The 22,421-nt window shown below is 40.4% G+C and overlaps 1 protein-coding gene across 3 annotated transcripts in view; it reads left to right on the top strand.

Annotated features, from left to right (window-relative positions):
* Positions 1-22,421, top strand: part of LOC133632311 (semaphorin-4B-like) — a 159,020-nt gene that overhangs the window by 58,754 nt on the left and 77,845 nt on the right. For all 3 annotated transcript variants that reach the window (XM_062024694.1, XM_062024686.1, XM_062024703.1), the window contains one exon: positions 12,650-13,100. In XM_062024694.1, the coding sequence (XP_061880678.1) occupies positions 12,980-13,100 (121 nt within the window). In that variant the 5' untranslated portion in view covers positions 12,650-12,979. The remainder of the gene's footprint in view (positions 1-12,649; positions 13,101-22,421) is intronic.

Below are 22,421 nucleotides of genomic sequence, written 5' to 3'. Positions count from 1 at the left end.
GACAATGAGAGGGACAAGTGGTAGAAATTGAATGGATGAGTGGATTAGTCAGGAACTCGCATGGCGGTTGTTGGTGTGACCCCAGGATGCAGAGAGAGGAAGTGACTTGCCGGTAAAAAAAAGGCTTAGTGTGCTAAAAGACCAAAAGGCACAACATGAACATTAATCACAATAAACTAATGAACCAGTGTTGCAATGAAGGTGACACTGACAGTTATACCCTCCTAATTAGTGATCACAGAAGGGTGAGTCCTCTGATCACCAATCAAAACAGGTGTGAAGAACAGAGCTCAGAAACAGTGCTCAAGTCACTGCAAGACATAACGAAAACAGTTAGTGTAACAAAAATAAGATGCCAAGATTGGAAAAAAGCTCTTGACAGGGGAAAAATAACTGTCAAGCAGATGATGACACTTTGCATGCAGTTGCAATTCCAAGACGTTGGACATCAGTGGTGTATATAGTATGGTATGTTGCCTTAGCTAGGAAGTAGTCTTTGCCATTATGTTGAATGTGCCAGGCTTTTCTCATGTTAAGCCCTACAAAGTGTTTGTACTGCAAATATTGTATTTATTACACACCATTGTGTAATTGTAACGTTCATCTTAGTTGAAGTTTTCAAATTTGGAGGTGTTGAATTCGCTATGTAAAATTGCTAAGACTAATTAGTAGCATGTAAATGACAAATCCAATGCAAATTAGCATTGAGCTAGCGCATTTTGACAAGTAGACCCTTACTGTACTTTTGCGCCTTCTTTTTGCTGTGTGGGCATGGAAAATTGTAACATTATTAAGGCTGAGTAATTGACTGCTTGTGTCCTGGCCAAGTGCTTGAGCAAGTACGGAGTATGCAACGGGACATGACGTCACGTGTAACAAAGGTGTTGAAATATGGTTGGATTTGACGTAAATCGGTACCCGGTAGTACCGACGGACTTCAGTCGGTACCAAAAAAAGTACCACATTCGGTACCCATCATTTGTTGAGACATAAAACATTTCACCCACCTTTACAGGTAAATGTTCCTCTAAAAGTCGAACAAAACTTAAGAATATTGTTTAAACCTCAGTTCAGTAAGGACAAACTGTTTGTTTTTTGTATTTGGCCATAACTGTGTACACTTAACAAGCTGTGTGAACACGGAATCTTGCTTAGCAGATAATTAGATGTGCGACGTTTTTAAAAATAATTGTCTGACACCGTCTCTGGTGTTCACAACAGAGGTGGGCGATACTACAAATTTTGGTATTGAGCCAAACCTAAACAAACACAGGGCGAGTATCCCTATCGACGATAACAATACTTTTTACTTGGACATTTTTCTAGATTATGAAAAGCAAAAACTACTATTGGCTCTCATTCCAATCATTTGGTTTTTTTGCTCTGAAAACCATCTAATGTCCAATAACTTATTGCCTAAGTTTATACAAAATACAGAATATATAACAACACAACAAAAACACACAGATGTTTGTGAAAATAAACAAGAACTGAAAAATATCAATCTCTTCACGCTAGTATCGACACAATACTAACCTTGACATTGATCATATTGGTAATGGCTCTTCACAACACTTATTCTTCTGTTGCAACTCTGGCTACTACCTGAAAATGTGCGGTTTCACACAGAACAGTGACTCAGTAAAAAGACATCTCTAACAGTAGTTAGCTTCTATTCAAACCTTTTACATATGTTAGAATGCTATTATAAACATCGTCCGAACTTTTAATGAAGTTTTTATGATGGCCACAGTTTGACCCAGGAACTGATCGTTACTGTTTTTCATGATTTCCTATGGGAAAGTTAGTTTTCCACTATCTATATAGAAATGTGCGTTTGACATCAACTGTGCTACAAAAAACTAGAAATTCCAGAATTGCAAGTCCAAATCTTTCTAGCGTTGCTATATTGTCACCATGACGACATCATAATTGAGGAAGATGTCCTTGTTGTCATGAAAAGTCTTACACATAAACAGTTGACTTGCTTGCCGTTATCTCGTCAATATATTTCCTGCTGTGAAGATTTAATAATCCCTTAGCTAATTTGCATTTTATAATTTAATTTGCAATGGGTTTTTGTTCACTTTTTTTCTTAAATTCCATTCAAGTAGAGTTAATGTTAAAGCTTTTTAAAGCATTTTCCCCCCGCTACGACATCTTAGCAGGCTGTTGTTAAAGTGTGAGTTATAAAGACAAACACAGCATGACGCCTCTGTCTTGTCACTCACCCACTGAGAGGTTTTTGTTCCCAACAGAATGCTTCCAATAATGCTTGCTGGAAACCTCAGGAGCGACATTGTAATTTTCTAGTCAATCTTGGTAAAACCACAATAAACCTCAGCGGTATTACCAGTAAACAACTGGAAGGCAGCTATTTCCACAAACTTTTCTTCTTGTTTAGGCAGCAGACGTCAAAGACTGAATGCGAGACATCATTGGGTTACTTATACAAAGCTAGGCTAATGTTAAGCATACGCGCTGTTACGGAGATGGTGAACTCAACGTGACCCGAACACCAGTCTATTATCCAATAAGCCTGTCAGGCCCATTCTTCCTCCCAACAGATGTAGATATTAATACGGAGCCTCCAGGAGGGGTTGTGAAGGTTAATGAATCTGTGGCCGTAAGCAATATGGCGCCAGACACCGCCCCCCACCCCCTCGTCATGGAGACAAGGAACCAGGATGAGCCAGATGGGCTTTGTGGTTCTGAGCATAGAACCTACTTTGACATTATGTGTCCAATAATGGCCCCTTTGCCACCGCATGGCACCTTGCTACGAGGGTTCCAAATGTGCTTAGACGTACCATATGAGGGATGTAAACAAATGCTGGTTGCTCATTGGTCAAGCGGAATTAGTCATTATACTATTAAAAGCTACACGACTAATAAACACACTGTTACGGTAGATGATTCTCTGATCTATTTTAAATCGATGGACAAATATCGATTATATGCTAAATAAAGTAATACAGAGTGCTCAAAAATTTGGAACTAGACAGAAACACATGCAAAAAACACAGCAGGAGGAGACAAGAAGCCATGCTAACCACTACACTAGCTTTAATATGAAGTAGTGAAAGAACAACAAAAATGAGTGCTTTGTACATTTCAACTGAAGTCTAACTGGAGCTGCATTACAGCTAAGGATTCTGTACTTTCATAGGCACCGACCGAAATCCGTTGGTGTTACCGGGTACCGATCCATGTAAAATCTAACTGTCATATTTTAATACCTTTGTTGAACTTGATGTCCTATCCCGGGGGTTGGCAACCCGCGACGCTACACGGCCCTTTAACGCCGCCCTATTGGCTCCCTGGAGCTATTTCAAAAATGTATAAAAATGGGGGAAAATATATATTTTTTGTTTGAATATGGTTTCTGTAAGGGGACAGACATGTCCCAAACTTCTCTAATTGTTTTGGCGAGCGCCGTTTTGTCCTACTAATTTCGACGGTCCTTGAACTCACCATAGTTTTTTTACATGTGCAACTTTCTCCAACGCTGCCACAGAAACACATGTTTTATGCCACTCCTTTGTCTCATTTTGTCCACCAAACGTTTTATGCTGTATGTGAATGCACAAAGGTGAGCTTTTTTGATGTTATTGACTTGTTGGAGTGCGAATCAGGCATATTTGGTCAGTGCATGACTGCAAGCTAATCGATGCTAACATGTTACTGATGTGCATATTGCATCATTATGCCTTGTTTGTAGGTATATTTGAGCTCGTTTAATTTCCTTTACGTATGTACTCTGAGTACTTAATTTATATCTGCATGCCTCATGACATATTATTTGTATGTAATATTGGCTGCATTTCTGATATTGGTTTGTGTGCCGTTATAGACGACAGGAAACTTTACGCAGTAAAGAATTAGAACATTAGAACAAGACAGCCTGCCGTTTCCTTTAATTTGGACACACACATCTATACATTTGGCCATTATAAGCCAGTAATTTCCAGGATTTATCTGACCCTCTGAGAAACCTCCGTTTTACTAATGTTTTTTAATGTTGTAAAAATGTGTAGTTTAAATATTACATTTCAGCATATCTGTCAACGAAGATTTGCGTCAGCCTGCGACATATAGTAATTTTGATAGTAGGCTAAGATATAGACACTTACATCATGTGTTGCCTTCATTATAAGACTTATAAGGCTTTTAATTTTTTGCAGCTTCAGACAGATGTTTTTTGTTGTATTTTTGGTCCAATATGGCATTTTCAACATTTTGGGTTGCCGACCCCTGTCCTATCCGGTTGCAGACGCGGCCGGCTCAAACTCTTGGCGAGGAAACAAGCTCTTAGAGCCAGTCGGATGTACAGTAAGGCTCCACTTTTTAAAATGTGGTAACTCGATGTTAGTTCACTGTGAAATTTCCATAGAAAGGCTAATGATTTCAACACCTCCAAATTTGGTAATGAAAACAACTAAAATGCATGTGACAATCAAACAGCTGGTGTGTAATAAGTACAACACTTACTGTTTTAACACATTTAGGGCTCAACAAAAGACAAGATTCAGCTTAATGGCAAAGACTACTCTCTGACTGGGCAACAAACCGTAATCTATACACTACCGACATTTGGCGTCTTGGAATTGCAACTGCATGCAAAGTCTGCTGTATAATACTTGCAAATGAGACTCAGAATTGTAAGAAATCAAGATATACAGTAATAATTAGACAGCAGAGTTCATTTAATCTGCTCACTGTTAAATGTTAAATAGGAACATTAGATTTTATTATTAAACAGATGAACATTTATTAACACGTGAACAAACAATTGTCACCGTTGAGTACAGGTATCAATTCCCAGGTACCGGAATTAGTACCGTATCTATTATTAAAGTATAAATTAACTTTATATCCATGTTTCTTAGAAGGGCAACAAGTAAAAAAGTGCAGTAAAATGTCACATTTGTTGTCTACTTATATGCCTCATTAGTTACATAACCATTACTGGCGGCACATTTATGGGTCATTGCATAAATTGGATTCCCCAAACCCTCACCATTTTCATTTTATAATGGTCTTGAAAGCCTTTCATTTTTTTGCACGGTTCCATTGAGCCAAGCCAGCGCAGATGTTTTTCAATCAGACCAATATCCGTATGCCAGTCAAAGTCGTTTGTTGTCGGGCTTAAGCTTCTCGCTGGGTTCGCAAAAGGTGAGGAGAAATGTTTTGACACATTTCGTTATGGATTATTCTCCACTGAATGTCCCTAAAAAGCGGTCTAATTCATCAAAGTGCCAGGAATCCTCCCTGAAAGCCTCACTTTTCATTAAACATTAAAACCTCATGTCTCATGTTGAGTAATTATGTGCTACTGGAACATGGGGAATAACTCCACCAGTTAGGGAATAAAATAGAGTCAAGGTCCATATGTATTTGAACAGATAATATGATTTCGAGTTTTATACGCCATCATAATGGATTTGAAATAAAACAATCAACATGTGTCTGCAGTGTAAACATGAACTTTTGATCATTCTAAAGGTTTTATTTAGGGTGGTGCTATATAGATGATATACAAAATAAATTATAAGAATTTGGCCAACGATAGAGCTTTTAATACTATCGTTTTGTGATAATGCATGTTAATGACACTTTTTAACTGTGTCCCACAAATGTGACAGCAACAAGCCAATGTAGGACTCCTCAACGCAATGTAGAATTTTAGCTTGGAGCTAATGTCCCTCCACAGTGCAAAGTAACTTCTAAATCTGCAATCCTTTATTTGCAATCTGCAAATAAACTATGTTTCTTTCAAGTAGCATTATCACTGGAGAATGAAGAATAGCTAAACATGCTACAATACACACAGTAGGAGAATGTAGTTATTTTGCACTGTTGACTGTTGCTCAAAATAGAGAAATAATTTACATATTTAATTGAAATCCTGTGCTTTTGTCTGATTATAATTGTGGTATAAAATGTATTCATTCAATAATCATGAAAATGTAAAGTATCAGTATCAATATTAGTATGACCAATGCTGCCCCTGTAACTACTTGTTATTGGATCGATACCCAAAATGTGTACTATCGCAAAAGTATAATGTAAAGTATCCAAACAGCAGAAGAATAAGTGTTGTGTATATTTTAACAGAAGTCTACAGTAGATAGAACCATGATACAACAGAATATAACCAGATATTCACAGTGCATTAGCAAGTAGATTACTAATAATTTTGAGAAAATAATTCAACCAAAAATGAAGCAATATGTTACAGCATTTGTCAGCAGCCAAATTAGGAGTCTTTGTGGCCTGTTTTGAATTGGTTCTATTAGCAAAAAATATATTGTGATGTATATCGTTATCACAGGAGGCTGCTACATACAGTACATATTTCACAATATACATTTTATGCCATATCGCTCATTCCAAATTAATGTAAATATGTAGTATTAAAGCTATTTTACGCAGCATTTACTCAGTTTTCAGGGGATCAACTGATATTTCCAATGTTTACCATATCATAGGTACAATACAGACACATTTTTTGGCGTCCTACACAACTTTGTGCAATGGAAACATACAGTACCAAGCTAAAATCCTAAGTGAAAGTAAAGCCTTTTCAACATAATGAACCATTCTGCAGTGTGCTACTTTGCTGGTGTCTGCCAGTTGCAAGTCTGCCATCCGGACCCCCTCGTCAGCAGACAACCAGGGGCCACTCACGGCTGCCCCTCGGCCATTCTTGCACCGTTGATGGATTTATGACCTACCCTAAAGCTTCTAAATGAGCTCTTAAGAGAGCGTCTGCATTGATAAAAGTTGTCGTCCGGAGACGCCATGTGCTCTTTACTGTTTACTCTCCAAACATCGGCGCCAATGTGGTACATCAATCCAGTCTCTTAACAACATTTGTTGTCCGCTTCCATGTGTGTTTGTGTTTTTCCTTAATGTATGTATTTTTTTAGAGATCCCTGTGTGTAGTTCTAGCAGAATGTGTCAGTTACCCTGATGTAAGTACTGTATGTTAAGCAATACTGTCAGAGATACTGTACAAAGGATTCGAGTTAAGGATGTCAACACATTGCAGTATACAGTTGCAGTTGAAAACAGACTGCATACACACGCATGTCTACCCAAATACGAGGCACACTGTATTTTAAAATGTATGATCTAAATACTGTACATTAGAGGTGCATAAACCAATAAATAAGAAACTATAGTGGCCAATATGTGTCAAAGTCATTGTATTTCAGGCTTCTGATCCAAAGAAAGAAGGAGCGAGCCTCTTGGAAGTGGACAATTAAAGCCAGAAATTATTTTTTTAGTATTATGAACAAGAAAATACAGTAAATGTTCCAATTTAATGCCAAGTTTCTTATTGTCTGATTGTCTATTTTTTTGCCCAGGCAAAAAAAACATTGGTGTTAACAGCTCTGGCTGTAGGCAACCCAATTAATTATCATTTTTATTTTAATTATCATGAGCTGCATCTAGCAGCTTTATCTACCTCTGCGTGTGATTTAAAATGCAGATTGTGTTTGTGTAAAACTTGCCTTCACTATCTTTTACATCAGTATTAATGCTGACTTGCGCCCTACCTCTATTACAATATTGGTTTTGTTGTTGCTGTGTTATGCACCATGTGGCCAACAAGAGCTGTGTTTTCTTTTCCACTTTGTCGTGCATTTCAAACTATTATTAAAGTAAAATACTGTGGTACCTTGGGATACAATTATAATTGGTTCTGTGACGCTGTTAATACCTTGAAAAATGTATATTTGTCAATGACAAATATCATGACAAATTGTCATGATATCCTATTACAACTATTGTTAGTTTCTGGTATTTTTGTTTTATTTCCTGTCCAGCGCTCTTCTTTAGGTTTCCATTTCCTGTTTGCCTCCTTTGTTGCCACTTATTCACCTGTCTGAGCGCTGGCTTTCTCACCATTCCCTGATTGGCAATCAGGACACACCTGTTGCTGGCTGCCAATCAGGATGCTTTGTATGATCATTGTGCTTTATACTCTATGTTTATAATAATCTTACTTCTGATTTTAATAGTATTCAATAATTGTTGCTGAGCTACTTACTGTTTACAACCTTTTTAAATGATAAACAGTAAAACCACATGTTAATCACAAAGATTATTATTCATAAAACTTTAGGTTTAGGTCAGGCTCAATAGAAAAAAATAAGTACTATCGAAATATTCTGCACAAAAAGGGACTCATAAATAACTGACAAAAAATAAAATGTTTTAAACAGAATTATATAGTGCTCAAATAAATAATATCAATTAATAATAAATATTTTTCCTAACTAAACTGTCAATAGAATTAAAGTCCAAATGAAAATACAGCTTCACCACTTCAGTCATAATTTTTGCGCTTTAGAAACTTTAGACTTTAGCTCCAGACTTCTTCTGTTTGTTTTATATTGTCATTACTGCCACAAGTGGTGAAAAAGTGTATTACAACTATTTGAAATGTGGACTGGTCAGACCACAGAACACTTTTCCACTTTGCATCAGTCCATCTTAGATGAGCTCGGGCCCAGGGAAGCCGGCGGCCTTTCTGGGTGTTGTTGATAAATGGCTTTCGCTTTGCATAGTAGAGTTTTAACTTGCACTTACAGATGTAACGATGAACTGTTATTACTGACAGTGGTTTTCTGCAGTGTTCCTGAGCCCAAGTGGTGATATCCTTTACACACTGATGTCGGTTTTTGATGCAGTACCGCTTGAGGGATCGAATGTCCGTAATATCATCGCTTACGTGCAGTGATTTCTTCAGATTCTCTGAACCTTTTGATGATATTATGGACTTTGCAATTCCTTGCAATAGCTCGTTGAAAAATGTTGTTCTTAAACTGTTCGACAATTTGCTTACGCATTTGTTCACAAAGTGGTGACCCTCGCCCCATCCTTGTTTGTGAATGACTGAGCATTTCATGGAAGCTGCTTTTATACCCAATCATAGCACCCACCTGTTCCCAATTAGCCTGTTCACCTGTGGGATGTTCCAAATAAGTGTTTGATGAGCATTCCTCAACTTTCTCAGTCTTTTTTGCCACTTGTGCCAGCTTTTTTGAAACATGTTGCAGGCATCAAATTCCAAATGAGCTAATATTTGCAAAAAATAACAACGTTTTCCAGTTTGAACATTAAAGGCCTACTGAAATGATTTTTTTTTATTTAAACGGGAATAGCAGATCCATTCTATGTGTCATACTTGATCATTTCGCGATATTGCCGTATTTTTGCTGAAAGGACTTAGTAGAGAAAATCGACGATAAACTTCGCAACTTTTGCTCGCTGATAAAAAAAAGCCTTGCCCCTACCGGAAGTATAGCGTGACGTCACAAGACTAAGGATTCCTCACAATTCCCCGTTGTTTACAATGGAGCGAGAGACATTCGGAGCGAGAAAGCGACGATTACCCCATTCATTTGAGCGAGGATGAAAGATTTGTGGATGAAGAACTTTAGAGTGAAGGACTACAGTGTAGTGCAGCGTGTATCTTTTTTCGCTCTGACCGTAATTTAGGTACAAGCTGGCTCATTGGATTCCACACTCTCTCCTTTTTCTATTGTGGATCACGGATTTGTATTTTAAACCACCTCGGATACTATATCCTCTTGAAAATAAACATGTAAATACACGGTTAATAACTTTCAGCTTGGCGAAGCTAAAAAAATAGAAGCTATGTTAGCTACAGAGCTAACGTGATAGCAGGCTCAAAATGCAGATAGAAACAAAATTTTAAAAAACCCTGACAGGAAGGATAGACAGAAGATCAACAATACTATTAAACCATGAACATGTAAATACACGGTTATTAATTTTCAGCTTGGCGAATCTAAAAAAATAGAAGCTAAGTTAGCTACGGAGCTAACGTGATAGCATCAGTCTCAAATGCAGATAGAAACAAAATAAAAAAAACCCTGACTGGAAGGCTAGACAGAAGATCAAAAATACTATTAAACCATGAACATGTAAATACACAGTTATTAATTTTCAGCTTGGCAAAGCTAAAAAAAATAGAAGCTAAGTTAGCTACGGGGCGGCAGCGGGCGTTGTAGCTTTCGACGACACCCAGGCCGCCATCAGAGTCGGCAAGAAACATATATTTCCCCAAAGTTACGTGCGTGACATGCACATATCGACACGCACGTACGGGCAAGCGATCAAATGTTTGGAAGCCAAAGCTGTACTCACCGTAGTGCGTCTGCTCTCCAGCTCAAAACACAACACAACATCCTGGTGTTGGTGTTGCTACAGCCAGCCGCTGATACACCGATCACACCTACAACTTTCTTATTTGCAGTCTCCATTGTCCATTAAACAAATTACAAAATATTCACCAACACAGATGTCCAGAATACTGTGGAATTTTGTCGAAGAAAACAGCTATTTGCATAGGGTCCAAACACTACACTTGACCTTGTGACGTCATGCGCATACGTCATCATAATGCGAAGTTTTGAACCGGAAGTTTCCCGGAATTTTAAAATTGCACTTTATAAGTTAACCCGGCCGTATTGGCATGTGTTGCAATGTTAAGATTTTATCATTGATATATAAACTATCAGACTGCGTGGTCGGTAGTAGTGGGTTTCAGTAGGCCTTTAAGTATCTTGTCCTTTTGTCTTTGCAGTCTATTCAATTGAATATAGGTTGAAAAGGATTTGCAAATCATTGTATTCTGTTTTTATTTACGTTTTACACAACGTGCCAACTCAACTGGTTTTGGGTTTTGTATGTTGATCTCTAGCTATAGGCCAGTGCTTCTCAATTATTTTCTGTAACGCCCCCCCCCCCCCCCCCCCCCCAGAAAGAAAAAAATATTTAGCGCCCGCCCCACTCTCCACCGTGACTATAAATAGTATACTTTGTCTATAAAATTGTAACTCAGCAGCCGATATTGACATTAAAAAGTCGTTATCGCAATTGTTGGATATGAATTCAAACCATCACCAACCATGCATCACTATAGCTCTTGTCTCAAAGTAGGTGTACTGTCACGACCTGTCACATCACGCTGTGACTTATTTTTAGTTTTTTGCTGTTTTCCTGTGTGTAAGTGTTTTCGTTATTGTCCAGGCAAAAAAAAACATTGGTGTTAACAGCTCTGGTTGTAGGCAACCCAATTACCGGTAATTATCATTTTTATTTTAGTTATCATGAGCTACATCTAGCAGCTTTATCTACCTCTGTGTGTGATTTAAAATGCAGATTGTGTGTGTGTAAAACTTGCCTTTACTATCTTTTACATCAGTATTAATGCTGACTTGGCAGTTTGCGCCCTACCTCTATTACAATATTGGTTTTGTTGTTGCTGTGTTATGCACCATGTGGCCAACAAGAGCTATGTTTTCTTTTCCTCTTTGTCATGCATTTCAAACTATTATTAAAGTAAAATACTGTGGTACCTTGGGATACAATTTTAATTGGTTAGTGGCTTTTTCCTTTTTTGTTGGTATTTTCCTGCTGCAGCTTCATGTCTTCCTTTGAGCACTATTCCCCGCACCTGCTTTGTTTTAGCAATCAAGACTATTTAAGTTGTGAGGATGCTATCGTTCTTTGTGGGGACATTGTTGATCGTCATGTCATGTTCGGATGTACTTTGTAGACGCCGTCTCTGCTCCACACGCTGTAAGTCTTTGTTGTCGTCCAGAATTTTGTTTTTGTTTATTTTGCAGCCAGTTCAATTTATGTTTAGTTTTGCATAGCCTTCCCTAAGCTTCAATGCCTTTTCTTAGGGGCACTCGCCTTTGGTTTATTTTTGGTTTAAGCATTAGATACCTTTTTACCTGCACGCTGCCTTCCGCTGTCATCTTCATGTTGTGATCACGACAAACCATGTTCCCGACATCTACATCTACGACATTAGCTACTTGCTGCCACCTACTGATATGGTAGAGTATAACATGATTATACTGCCGAGCTCTAGACAACACAGACACTCAACAACGGCACATTATTTGCATAATGGTTTGCAAAACATATTTTTAACCCAAATAGGTGAAACTACATAATCTCCCACGGCACACCAGACTGTATCTCACAGCACACCAGTGTGCCGTGGCACAGTGGTTGAAAAACACTGAGTTAAGGTACCACTGTATATGAAATTTCACATTTTGGAAATAAAAGCCTCTCTATAATTATTAATTTTATTAGCAGTCTTTCTGGTATTAAGAAGTTAAAAAGTGTGTAGCAGAAGAAGGCTATGCGCAGAATGCATTAGCCATGTGCACATGTGTCCTTAAAGCCGATACAATTTGACAAAGCAGATGGTTTCATTGTTTCCCTTTGATACAAATGACAGAGTTGTCCTTAGACTCGCTGTTCTGTCATTTAGCTACAAGTTCAACCGCAAGCTCCCAGAATGATATTTTATCTGATTGCTAATGACAGCCCAATTCAAAACAAACCGTAAAATAAAAGTTTGTGAAGCTACCACATGAATGCTCGTTTTGATTGAGGCGTTTTGTGTTTGTCGTCAGTGTGACAAATACAGGACAGAGCTTTTGGTTTAAGCTGTAAAATCTCAGGCCAAATTGTGTCTTTTTTGTAGTTGTCTTGCCTAAACCCCAAATCTGTTGTTCTAACAGGGCTTTCATTTTCCATGTTCTTGGATCTGACTAAAGAAAGCCTTTTCTCTCTGTTCTCTCCACAGATGACCACCGCTTGGAGATTAGCGACGATCAGTTTAACACGGAGCCGAAGATAAAAAAAAACCAAGCAGGGTTTTGGTTTAAAAAGGATTCCTGTGCCTTTGTGCGAAGAGTCTGCTAACCGTGTGTGAGGACCTCTAGGAATACAAGGATCGAGTCAAGGGCACGTTCATTCCTCCTTCCACCCCCCCTTTTTACTCCACGCCGCCCGCAGGAAGATGCGAGCGAAGATAGAAACCTGAGCGGAGTCACAAGAGGAGCTTCATGGATTCCAAGGAATCTTAAAACAAACACTCTTCTGCTGTGTTTGTTGCTGTGAGGATCTGATAACCATGTGGACATTAGCGGAAGACGTGCGCTGCAGTCTGGCCGCCGCCCTCCTATTGGCCCTCTGCCTCCAATCAGTGTTGACCACGGACGACGACGTGACGGCGCGCATAAGTTTCCCCTACAGTAAGTTTCACTTTTCTCGTTACCAATTATTAGCCTGAACAAAATTTTTGTAACAGGAAATAATCTGTTCAAGGGTCAAACTATGTCCATCTTTAAACGTTGATTAACACAGGGCTTCTTAACCTTTTTGACCTTGGCACCCATATTTTCCACTACAGAGGGGCAGGGGACCCACTCAGATATTATCTTTTTACAGTTCAACAGGATAAACCTTGTCAAATTGTATGAAACCATGTGTTGCTCACAAAGATTATTACCAAGGCTTAGGTCAGGCTGATTACAAAATAAATACTAATCACATATACTGCAAAAGAAAGGCTTAAAAAAAAACTAATGAAAAATAAATGTACATACAATGACGCACTGCTGAAAGAAAGAAATTCTAACTAAATCAATAATTAATAATAATAATATATATGTTTCTTAAATAAACTGTCAATAGAATTGAAGTGCAACTGAAAAAAGAGCTTCACCACTTTAGTCATATTTTTTGTGCTTAAGAAACTTCTCTAGGACATTAGCTTTAGACTTCTTCTGTTTGTTTTATATTGTCATTACTGCCACAAGTGGTGGAATAGTGTATTACAACTAAGTACTGCTGCGGCCCGGAAGGACCACAACTGAAAAACAGATATTTTTACTATGGCCCTCTAGGAGGCGCTCGCGGCCCTACAATGGTTGATTAATAAACACTGAATTAACACTAGAGGTGTTTTTTTAAGTGTAATATTGAGCTAGGTCCCACAACAGTGTATTCAAAGTGTGTTAGCCAAAATCTAGCCCTAGTGCTGATATTGAGACAGCTCAAAGCTGATAGATCCACCACCAATCAGTGTCGGACGGTTTTTTGAAAACGTACGTGATCACAACTGCTGGTTAATGTCTTTCAATGCCGATCACAAACGGCAATCCCCTCTGGCTAATATTGTATTTATTTTTAGTCCCCCGGCAGACAAGCTACTAAATGTGTGTCTCCAAACAGTGTGGAGCGGCTTCCCTAAAAATAACCACCTCCATTATGGCAAATAAACTGCATATCTTAATATCTTCAGTATCATTATCAAGTATCATTATAAAATATAAGGAAAACGCTAAACATGTTACAAACAGAGAACAAGCATGCTAATAGCTAAGCTAGCCACTAAGCTTGCTCGAAACAACAGAAATAAGTGCTTAGCAAAGTTTCAGATGTGTAGATGGAAGTGTGTTACAGCAGAAAGTAAGCAGTTATTAACAATTAATTAACAAGTATATTAATAGGAGTATGGAGAGATGATAATATAGCAGCAACTCTTGGTGTGTCAGCATTGTCACAGTCAGTACATTACATTTAAGAGGAGGGTAGATCGATTCATAAATTTAGTGGTGTCGACACGAAGGGTCATATTAAAATGATTAAATTGATAATTTTATTTTCTCAAAATCATTTATTTTAAATGTTTTTGTTCATGTGTACAGTCAGGGAATATTTCCCTGGATACAGGAGGACTTTGACAGCAAAAATGATTAAAATGAGTAGCATTGATTGATTGATTGATTGAGACTTTTATTAGTAGGTTGCACAGTGAAGTACATATTCCGTACAATTGACCACTAAATGGTAACACCCGAATAAGTTTTTCAACTTGTTTAAGTCGGGGTCCACTTAAATTGATTCATGATACAGATATATACTATCATATATACTATCATCATAATACAGTCATCACACAAGATAATCACATTGAATTATTTACATTATTTACAATCAGGAGTGTGGAGGGGGGGTGGGGTGGGGGGGTGGGGATATGGACATCAAGTAGTGGACATAGAGTGAGAGAGAGAGAGAGAGAGAGAGAGAGAGAGAGAGAGAGAGAGAGAGAGAGAGATCAGAAGGCATAAGAAAAAGAATCTGCATTTGATTGTTTACATTTGATTATTAGCATTCCGGGGAGGGTGTTAGTTTAGGGTTGTAGCTGCCTGGAGGTGAACTTTTATAGCAGATAGTAGTTTTTGATTCTGTATAGTTATTGTATGCTATTTATTGTCTTTGTTTTGCTCAAACAATTATATGTAATAAAAGAGAATAAGGAACTATTTAAAACATTGTGCTGATATTGTTAAACTGTCAAAAACTTAAATAAATGTAACAATTTATAGGCAAAACCTGTGTTCGGAATCTGTATTTGTAACAACCGTTCTCCCTCATTGATATCGGAATCAGAAGCCTAAATCCCGAATCGGAACATCCGTACTGTGCTTTGAGTAAATTCTACAGGGATCACATCATTTTTTGGGTCTGTAGCTTTAATGCTAACGAGCTGTGTTTATCCACATCTGTCTCCCGACAGAGTGGGGGGCTCCATGAAGCACTATCGTGCAATGAATCCACTTTTTACACACTCTTTTAGGGGTTCTGAAAAAAATCGATTCCCATCCAAATCCAAATTGTTTTATGATCCTCAAAAATGACCTTTTTTTTGAAGAATACATTTTTTTAAATGGTCATCTCTGGCTTATGTCAGAGCGGCAGTCAAGCGGAACTTTTGAAACCTATAACCTGTTTTGAAAAAATGTTATAATTTTTAAGCCAAATAATATATTGCAAGAATCGGTTTGAATTAAGAATCGTTTAAACTTTCAGCTATCACGTAATGACTTTTAGGCTTTATTTTAAGATGTGTAGCAAAGCCAGATTTGCCACCTGTCACAGGTTGTATGACATCCTTGATAGGTTTATGGTATGATAGAGTCTGTTTCTAAATGTTATGAACTCCTGTTTCCACGCCTGTGTTGTATTGAGCAGAATAATGCTAGCACAGTGTTCCTTTTTTTTTTTTTTTTGGTACACTTCTTTGGACAGCAAACTATTTGAGACTGAATCAGCCGAGTTGTTCGCTCCGCTGTTAGATCATGTCCTCGTGAGAAAGCCTCTGATGAGCGAGCGGACATCTGCAATGAATGTGGGCTTGAAGCCTTCATTTGCATGAGCGAATTCCCGTGTGATGAGGGGTCGGAGGGGGGGGGGGTCATGAAATAAGTGCTTTCAGGCCGCAGGTGGGCATACATGCTCACTTTGCCAAACAACAACCCTGAGATGCATGCAATCATAATTGTGTGTGGTGGGAGGGTGATTAGACTGCGTTTTTGCACGCCGTGTGATTGCTCACAGTCAGTGTGCTTTGTGTTCTTGAATGCAGTCTTTTGGCCTTCTTACACTCACGGAAACACAGAGCTCAATGCAACTACTGTTTTAAAAAAAATAGGGTTTTTTGCACACCAAGTGTAAGAAGGCTAGTGATGGGTCAAACGATACTGAAGCATCGATGCCTTAGGCCCCTTCTACACTAAGCCGGCTAAGGTTATCCAGGGTAAATCACACCTAACCTTATCCTTGTCCACACACACACAATGGTCGTTTAAGACCCCCTGTCCCCCTTCCATCCGCCGGCGCAACGCGACCTAATACGCATGCGCGGAAAATGCGCACGTCATAGTCACCTCTTTGCTTTGTGTGCAAGTTCTTAAATTAAATTGAACTTATCTGAACAATATCCAGTGTTGTGGTATTTCAATTAACTGGAATCCAGTGTGCCCTGGGGCCCTATTGTAATGAATCACACCTGAGCCATCATAAATTAATCAAATCTTTATTGGATACGTGTAAGTACACAATGTGACATTTTACAACAATCAATCTCGGGATCTAGATATCTGGTCAGGACACTCCTCACTCTTTTGCCTTCACCTTCATTGTCCATTCGTTTTTTTGGTGACTTTATATACTCTAGACCAGGGGTCGGCAACCTTTACCACTCAAAGAGCCATTTTGGCAAGTTTCACAATTTAAAGAAAGTAATGGGAGCCACAAAAAAATTTTTTAAATGAAAAACACTGCATACAAAGCTTAAATGCTTTGTGCTATGTTAACCAGGGGTCTCCGACACACGCACCGGCACGCACTTTAATGTGGAAATTTGATGTTAGTCCAGCCCGCGAGTTTTGAATGAATGGCGCTTGATAGCGTCATACTTGCCAACCTTCTCATTTTTCCCGGGAGATTCCCGAATATCAGAGCGTGATGACACTGCATTTGGCGCCCTCTACAGTCTGCCCTAACGGTGTACCTGCTCGACCACACGTAGAATGCAATTTCAGCTTGCTCACGTAAGTGACAGCAAGGCATACTAACTCAGCAGCCACACATCTTACACTGACGGTACCAATACCCAGAATCCCATGCAGCCCTAACTCTTCCGCTCAACCAACGCACGGAGAGGGGGGGGGGGGGGGGGGGGGGGTTGATGTGTGGGGGGATTTGGTGGTAGCGGGGGTGTATAATGTAGACCGGAAGAGTTAGGGCTGCATGGGATTCTGGGTAATGGTTGTGTTGTGTTTATGTTGTGTTACGGTGGGATGTTCTCCAGAAATGTGTTTTTCATTCTTTTTTGGTGTGGGTTCACAGTGTGGCGCATAATTGTAACGTAACAATGTTAAAGTTGTTTGATACGCCTACCGTCAGTGTAAGCTGTGTGGCTGATGAGTAAGTATGCTTTGCTGTCTCCTGTGTGTGCAAGTAATAACAACATGCAACATGTGGCTGGACTGGCACACTGTATGTAAATGCTATAGAGGACAATTACTGCAGTGCAATAAGGGCACACCCTTTATTTAGTAATTAGAGCGTAAATAGGATTATTTTTTCCCTGGGAGTAATCTATGAGAGACACTGAGATCCATAAATCTCCTGGGAAAATCGGGGGGGTCGGCATGTATGTAGCGGAGCCGCATCAGAGTGGTCAAGGAGCCGCATGCGGCTCCGGAGCCGCGGGTTGCCGACCCCTGCTCTAGACCTAGACGTTGAGTCCGCGACATAAATGGCGGACAATAACTGATACAGTCTGCTTTGCCAGTCCAAAAGCATTCGCCGTTTTCCGTAGTCTTCCCTTGACGGCCAGGTAATACAAAGCACATGCTACCTTTTTTATCACATCCACGGGAGCCCGCATTCTCGTTGACTCTCCTTCGACAAATAGACAAAGTTTTTCGGTAAGTAGAATCACAGCTGACCTGGACATTGGAAAGTTCTCTTGCCGTCTGAGAAGTGTTGTATCCCAAATAGCTGCAATCGCTTTCTCTTAAGGTAGTCATGTGTGATTTCCACAAGCGTCTGTACAGACAGAAGGAGAAACACGGGCATGTCTGGATGACTCGCCTTCATATTTCCAATGGTTACCTTTGAGTTACAAAACCGCTTTATTTTGAAGCTGGCTGTGGCGCGTTCTTTCTGACGTCACTTCATGTGTGGGGCTCGGTCTTTCTGGCATCACTTCCTCTCCAAAGTCAGTTTTTAAACGATCAATGAGTCCATACAGAGCTAAGAGCCGGAGATTCAAGAAATACACGGCACACTTACCCGTGTAAAAAATTGTCTAAGGAGGGGAACCTTAAACGACAGTTTAGTATGGCTAAAACGGGGCATAGGCTAAATAATTATTAGTTTAAGGGGTTAGGGACATAGCGTTATTAAACACAAGGAGTGATACTTTGTCCTTTGATGCCTCAATGTACGTGTCACTTTAAGACAAAAAAAACTATGTAGCTGCTGTTTCATTTGACTGGGAAGCACCAAACTGTGTTTATCAGGAAGTGCTTATTTTGGCTCACGAGTGACAGCTCAATAATAAAAAAAAGTCGGAGGAGTGAAGTGCTGCATTTCACGTTGTTTTGTCTCCATCATGGATCAAAATGAAACTAAGTAAAAGGTAAAATTTTGAAGTGCGAGCTAATTTTTGATCTTTTAGCGCCAAATAATCTAAATGTTTTTCTTTTCTATTTAGTATTTGGCTAATTGATTAGAATTGCACATTTTATATTCCTTTTTGCGCAGCTATTCAATAACCCCCCCCCCAAAATTAAAAAAAAACAAAACTATTATATTTGCTAACTAATAACTTAATTTGCTGGTAAAATGTAGTGACTTTTTTTAATACAAAATATGTCAGATGGCCATTTTGAAACACCAACACGTTACTAGTGCTGTGTCAATATAGGTAGTGAGTGTGCCACACACTCACTGAGGTGCCATTTACCTATCACTGCCTACATGACTAGAGTGAAACGTTAGAGACCAAAACTTTTCTAAATTACACTTTAGTATTCAGTATTTACGTACAATACTATGGTAAGCTAAATAAACTTATTTTCAAGCCTTGGTGGAGCTTGTATTTACTTTATTTAGTGCTGTGTTGTATTTTATCCCACATCTTTGAGTTGTCTGCTGCGTCTTCTGCAACAACTACATTTTTCTGTACGCAGAACACAAATCAAAGGTTTAATTGGATTTAATTTAATGGATTTTCCTAGAGATTCTGTGTCATTCAAATGACAATTCACTGTGTCATTTAAGTTTTGACCTTTTTATTCCATGATTTGTTGTTCTCAGAAATAATTTCTTGTTTTCCATTTGCGGGGGGAGCCATTAGCGACCTCACCTGAAGTTTTGTTTGCCAGCAACATAATGTCGGGAAAAAACAACAGTAGGAATGTAAGAAAAAAAAGCAAACAATTGTAATGTAATGACTAAAAGGTGAACTTTTGATATCAATAACTAATCATAATACAATGTGTCACTTATAACACAAAGTTTTGATATACAGTATGTTGGTTTGTAGCATTTTTTTTTTTACTAAATAAAACAATAACAAAATGTTCCCCACAAATTATCAGGGTTTTTTGTCAGTACATTACGTATTATTATAATTTTTTTTTCAATATTTGTATTGTTTTTTTCTCTCCTACAACATGTTGCGGGCCAACAAAACTTGAGCTTTTTGGACATCCCTGCTCTAGATCAATTTCAGGTCTATCTGTCGATATAAAGTTGTCCATCCATCCATTATCTACCGCTTGTCCCTCTCGGGGTCATGGGGGTGGCTGGAGCCTATCCCAGCTGCACATGGGCGTAAGACGGGGTACACCCTGGACAAGTCATTAACCTCTTCGCAGGGCCAACGTAGACAGACAGACAACATTCACACTCACATTCACACACTAGGGCCAATTTAGTGTTGCCAAACAGCCTATTTCCAGGTGCAAGTCTTTGGATGTGGGAGGAAGCCGGAGCACCCCGAGGGAACCCACTTAGTCACGGGTAGAACATACAATTCACACAGAAAGACCCCCAGTCCGAGTATCGAACCCAGGACGCACACGCACTAACCCCCGTTCCACCGATATAAAGTTGTTTTTTGTGTTTCTAAAAAGGTTTTTCTGTTTTATGCCCTTTTTGTCAAAACCCTGTTTTTAATAGCAAGTACACAAAAGATGCAATATTTTCCCCCAGAAGAAATATAAGGACTTCCGGTTTGGGCAAGATGGAGTAGACACGTGTTGAGTCTCCCTCCCACAACTTTTTACATCGCCACTCTTTTAAAACTCCATAAACTACGCCAGCGAGCCGATGAATATACTACTCCGGAGTTGCAACCGGCAAGAAATGCCAACTCACTCGACGAAGCGGAACGCCAGAGATACCGGGGCCGGACCTAGCTCTTCCGACGGGGGTGCCGGCGAAGTCAGCATGTCGGCTATAGCTAGTCTTCTGGAAGAACACCACCAGGCCCTCTCCACGGACTTCAGGACAGCAATTTCTACACTCGAGACAAAGATTGATAAGGTCCACACCAAGGTCTCTGAACACTCTCAGAAAATTACCTCACTCGAGGAAAATGCTACTTTGCAAGACGAACGCCTGCTAGCATTGGAAGCAACATGTGCTAAGCTAACGGAGATCGAAGCTAAGCTACGGGCTAAAGTTAGCGACCTCGAATCCCGGAGTCGGCGAAATAACATCCGAGTGGTCGGCATACCAGAGTCCGTGGAGGGGCCACGTCCAACTACCTTTTTTGCGGAACTACTGAAGGAGATTTTTGACGAGGATTTCTTTGAATCACCGCCGGAGTGCGACCGGGCCCATCGAACACTCGCTAGCAAGCCGAAGCCAGACCAGAGACCGAGGCCCGTCCTGATACGGCTACACAAGTACCAGGTGAAGGAGGGAATTATCCTCGAGGCCAGGGCCAGGAGAGGCAAGCTACAATACCGAGGGTACCCCGTCGCCATCTTCGAGGACTACGCACCTGAAGTGGTGGAACAACGCCAAAAATACCGCGATGTGATGTCGGAGCTCTACCAAATGGGCCTACGACCAGCATTACTGTTCCCGGCCAGGCTTGTCATAGTAACGAAGGATGGTGGTAAGAAGAGATTCGGATCGGAACTGGAACCAGTTCTCTCGAGAGGGGCTGGACTCTCTTCTACTCTGGCGTTGCCGGCAGTGAGAGGCGACGGGCTGGGGTGGCAATTCTTGTTGCCCCCCGGCTCAGAGCCTGCATGTTGGAGTTCAACCTGGTGGACGAGAGGGTAGCTTCCCTCCGCCTTCGGGTGGGGGAACGGGTCCTGACTGTGGTTTGCGCTTACGCGCCAAACCGCAGAGTACCCACCCTTTTTGGATTCACTCGAGAGAGTACTTGAGAGTGCTCCCCCGGGTGATTCCCTCGTTCTACTGGGGGACTTCAACGCTCATGTTGGCAGCGACAGTGAAACCTGGAGAGGCGTGATTGGGAAGAATGGCTTCCCGGATCTGAACCCGAGCGGTGTTTTGTTATTGGACTTTTGTGCCCGTCACAGATTGTCCATAACAAACACCATGTTCAAACATAAGGGTGTCCATATGTGCACTTGGCACCAGGACACCCTAGGCCGCAGTTCCATGATCGACTTTGTAGTTGTGTCGTCGGATTTGCGGCCTCATGTTTTGGACACTCGGGTGAAGAGAGGGGCGGAGCTTTCTACCGATCACCACCTGGTGGTGAGTTGGCTGCGATGGTGGGGGAGGATGCCGGACAGACCTGGCAGGCCCAAACGCATTGTGAGGGTTTGCTGGGAACGTCTGGCAGAGTCTCCTGTCAGAGAGAGTTTCAATTCCCACCTCCGGAAGAACTTTGAACATGTCACGAGGGAGGTGCTGGACATTGAGTCCGAATGGACCATGTTCCGCACCTCTATTGTCGAGGCGGCTGATTGGAGCTGTGGCCGCAAGGTAGTTGGTGCCTGTCGTGGCGGTAATCCTAGAACCCGTTGGTGGACACCGGCGGTGAGGGATGCCGTCAAGCTGAAGAAGGAGTCCTATCGGGTTCTTTTGGCTCATAGGACTCCTGAGGCAGCGGACAGGTACCGACAGGCCAAGCGGTGTGCGGCTTCGGCGGTCGCGGAGGCAAAAACTCGGACATGGGAGGAGTTCGGGGAAGCCATGGAAAACGACTTCCGGACGGCTTCGAA

This window comes from Entelurus aequoreus, linkage group LG02 (genome assembly GCF_033978785.1).
Source record: "Entelurus aequoreus isolate RoL-2023_Sb linkage group LG02, RoL_Eaeq_v1.1, whole genome shotgun sequence".
Taxonomy (NCBI): Eukaryota; Metazoa; Chordata; class Actinopteri; order Syngnathiformes; family Syngnathidae; genus Entelurus; species Entelurus aequoreus.
The sequence above is the reverse complement of the archived record's forward strand: the minus strand, read 5'-3'. Positions and strand labels throughout refer to the sequence as shown.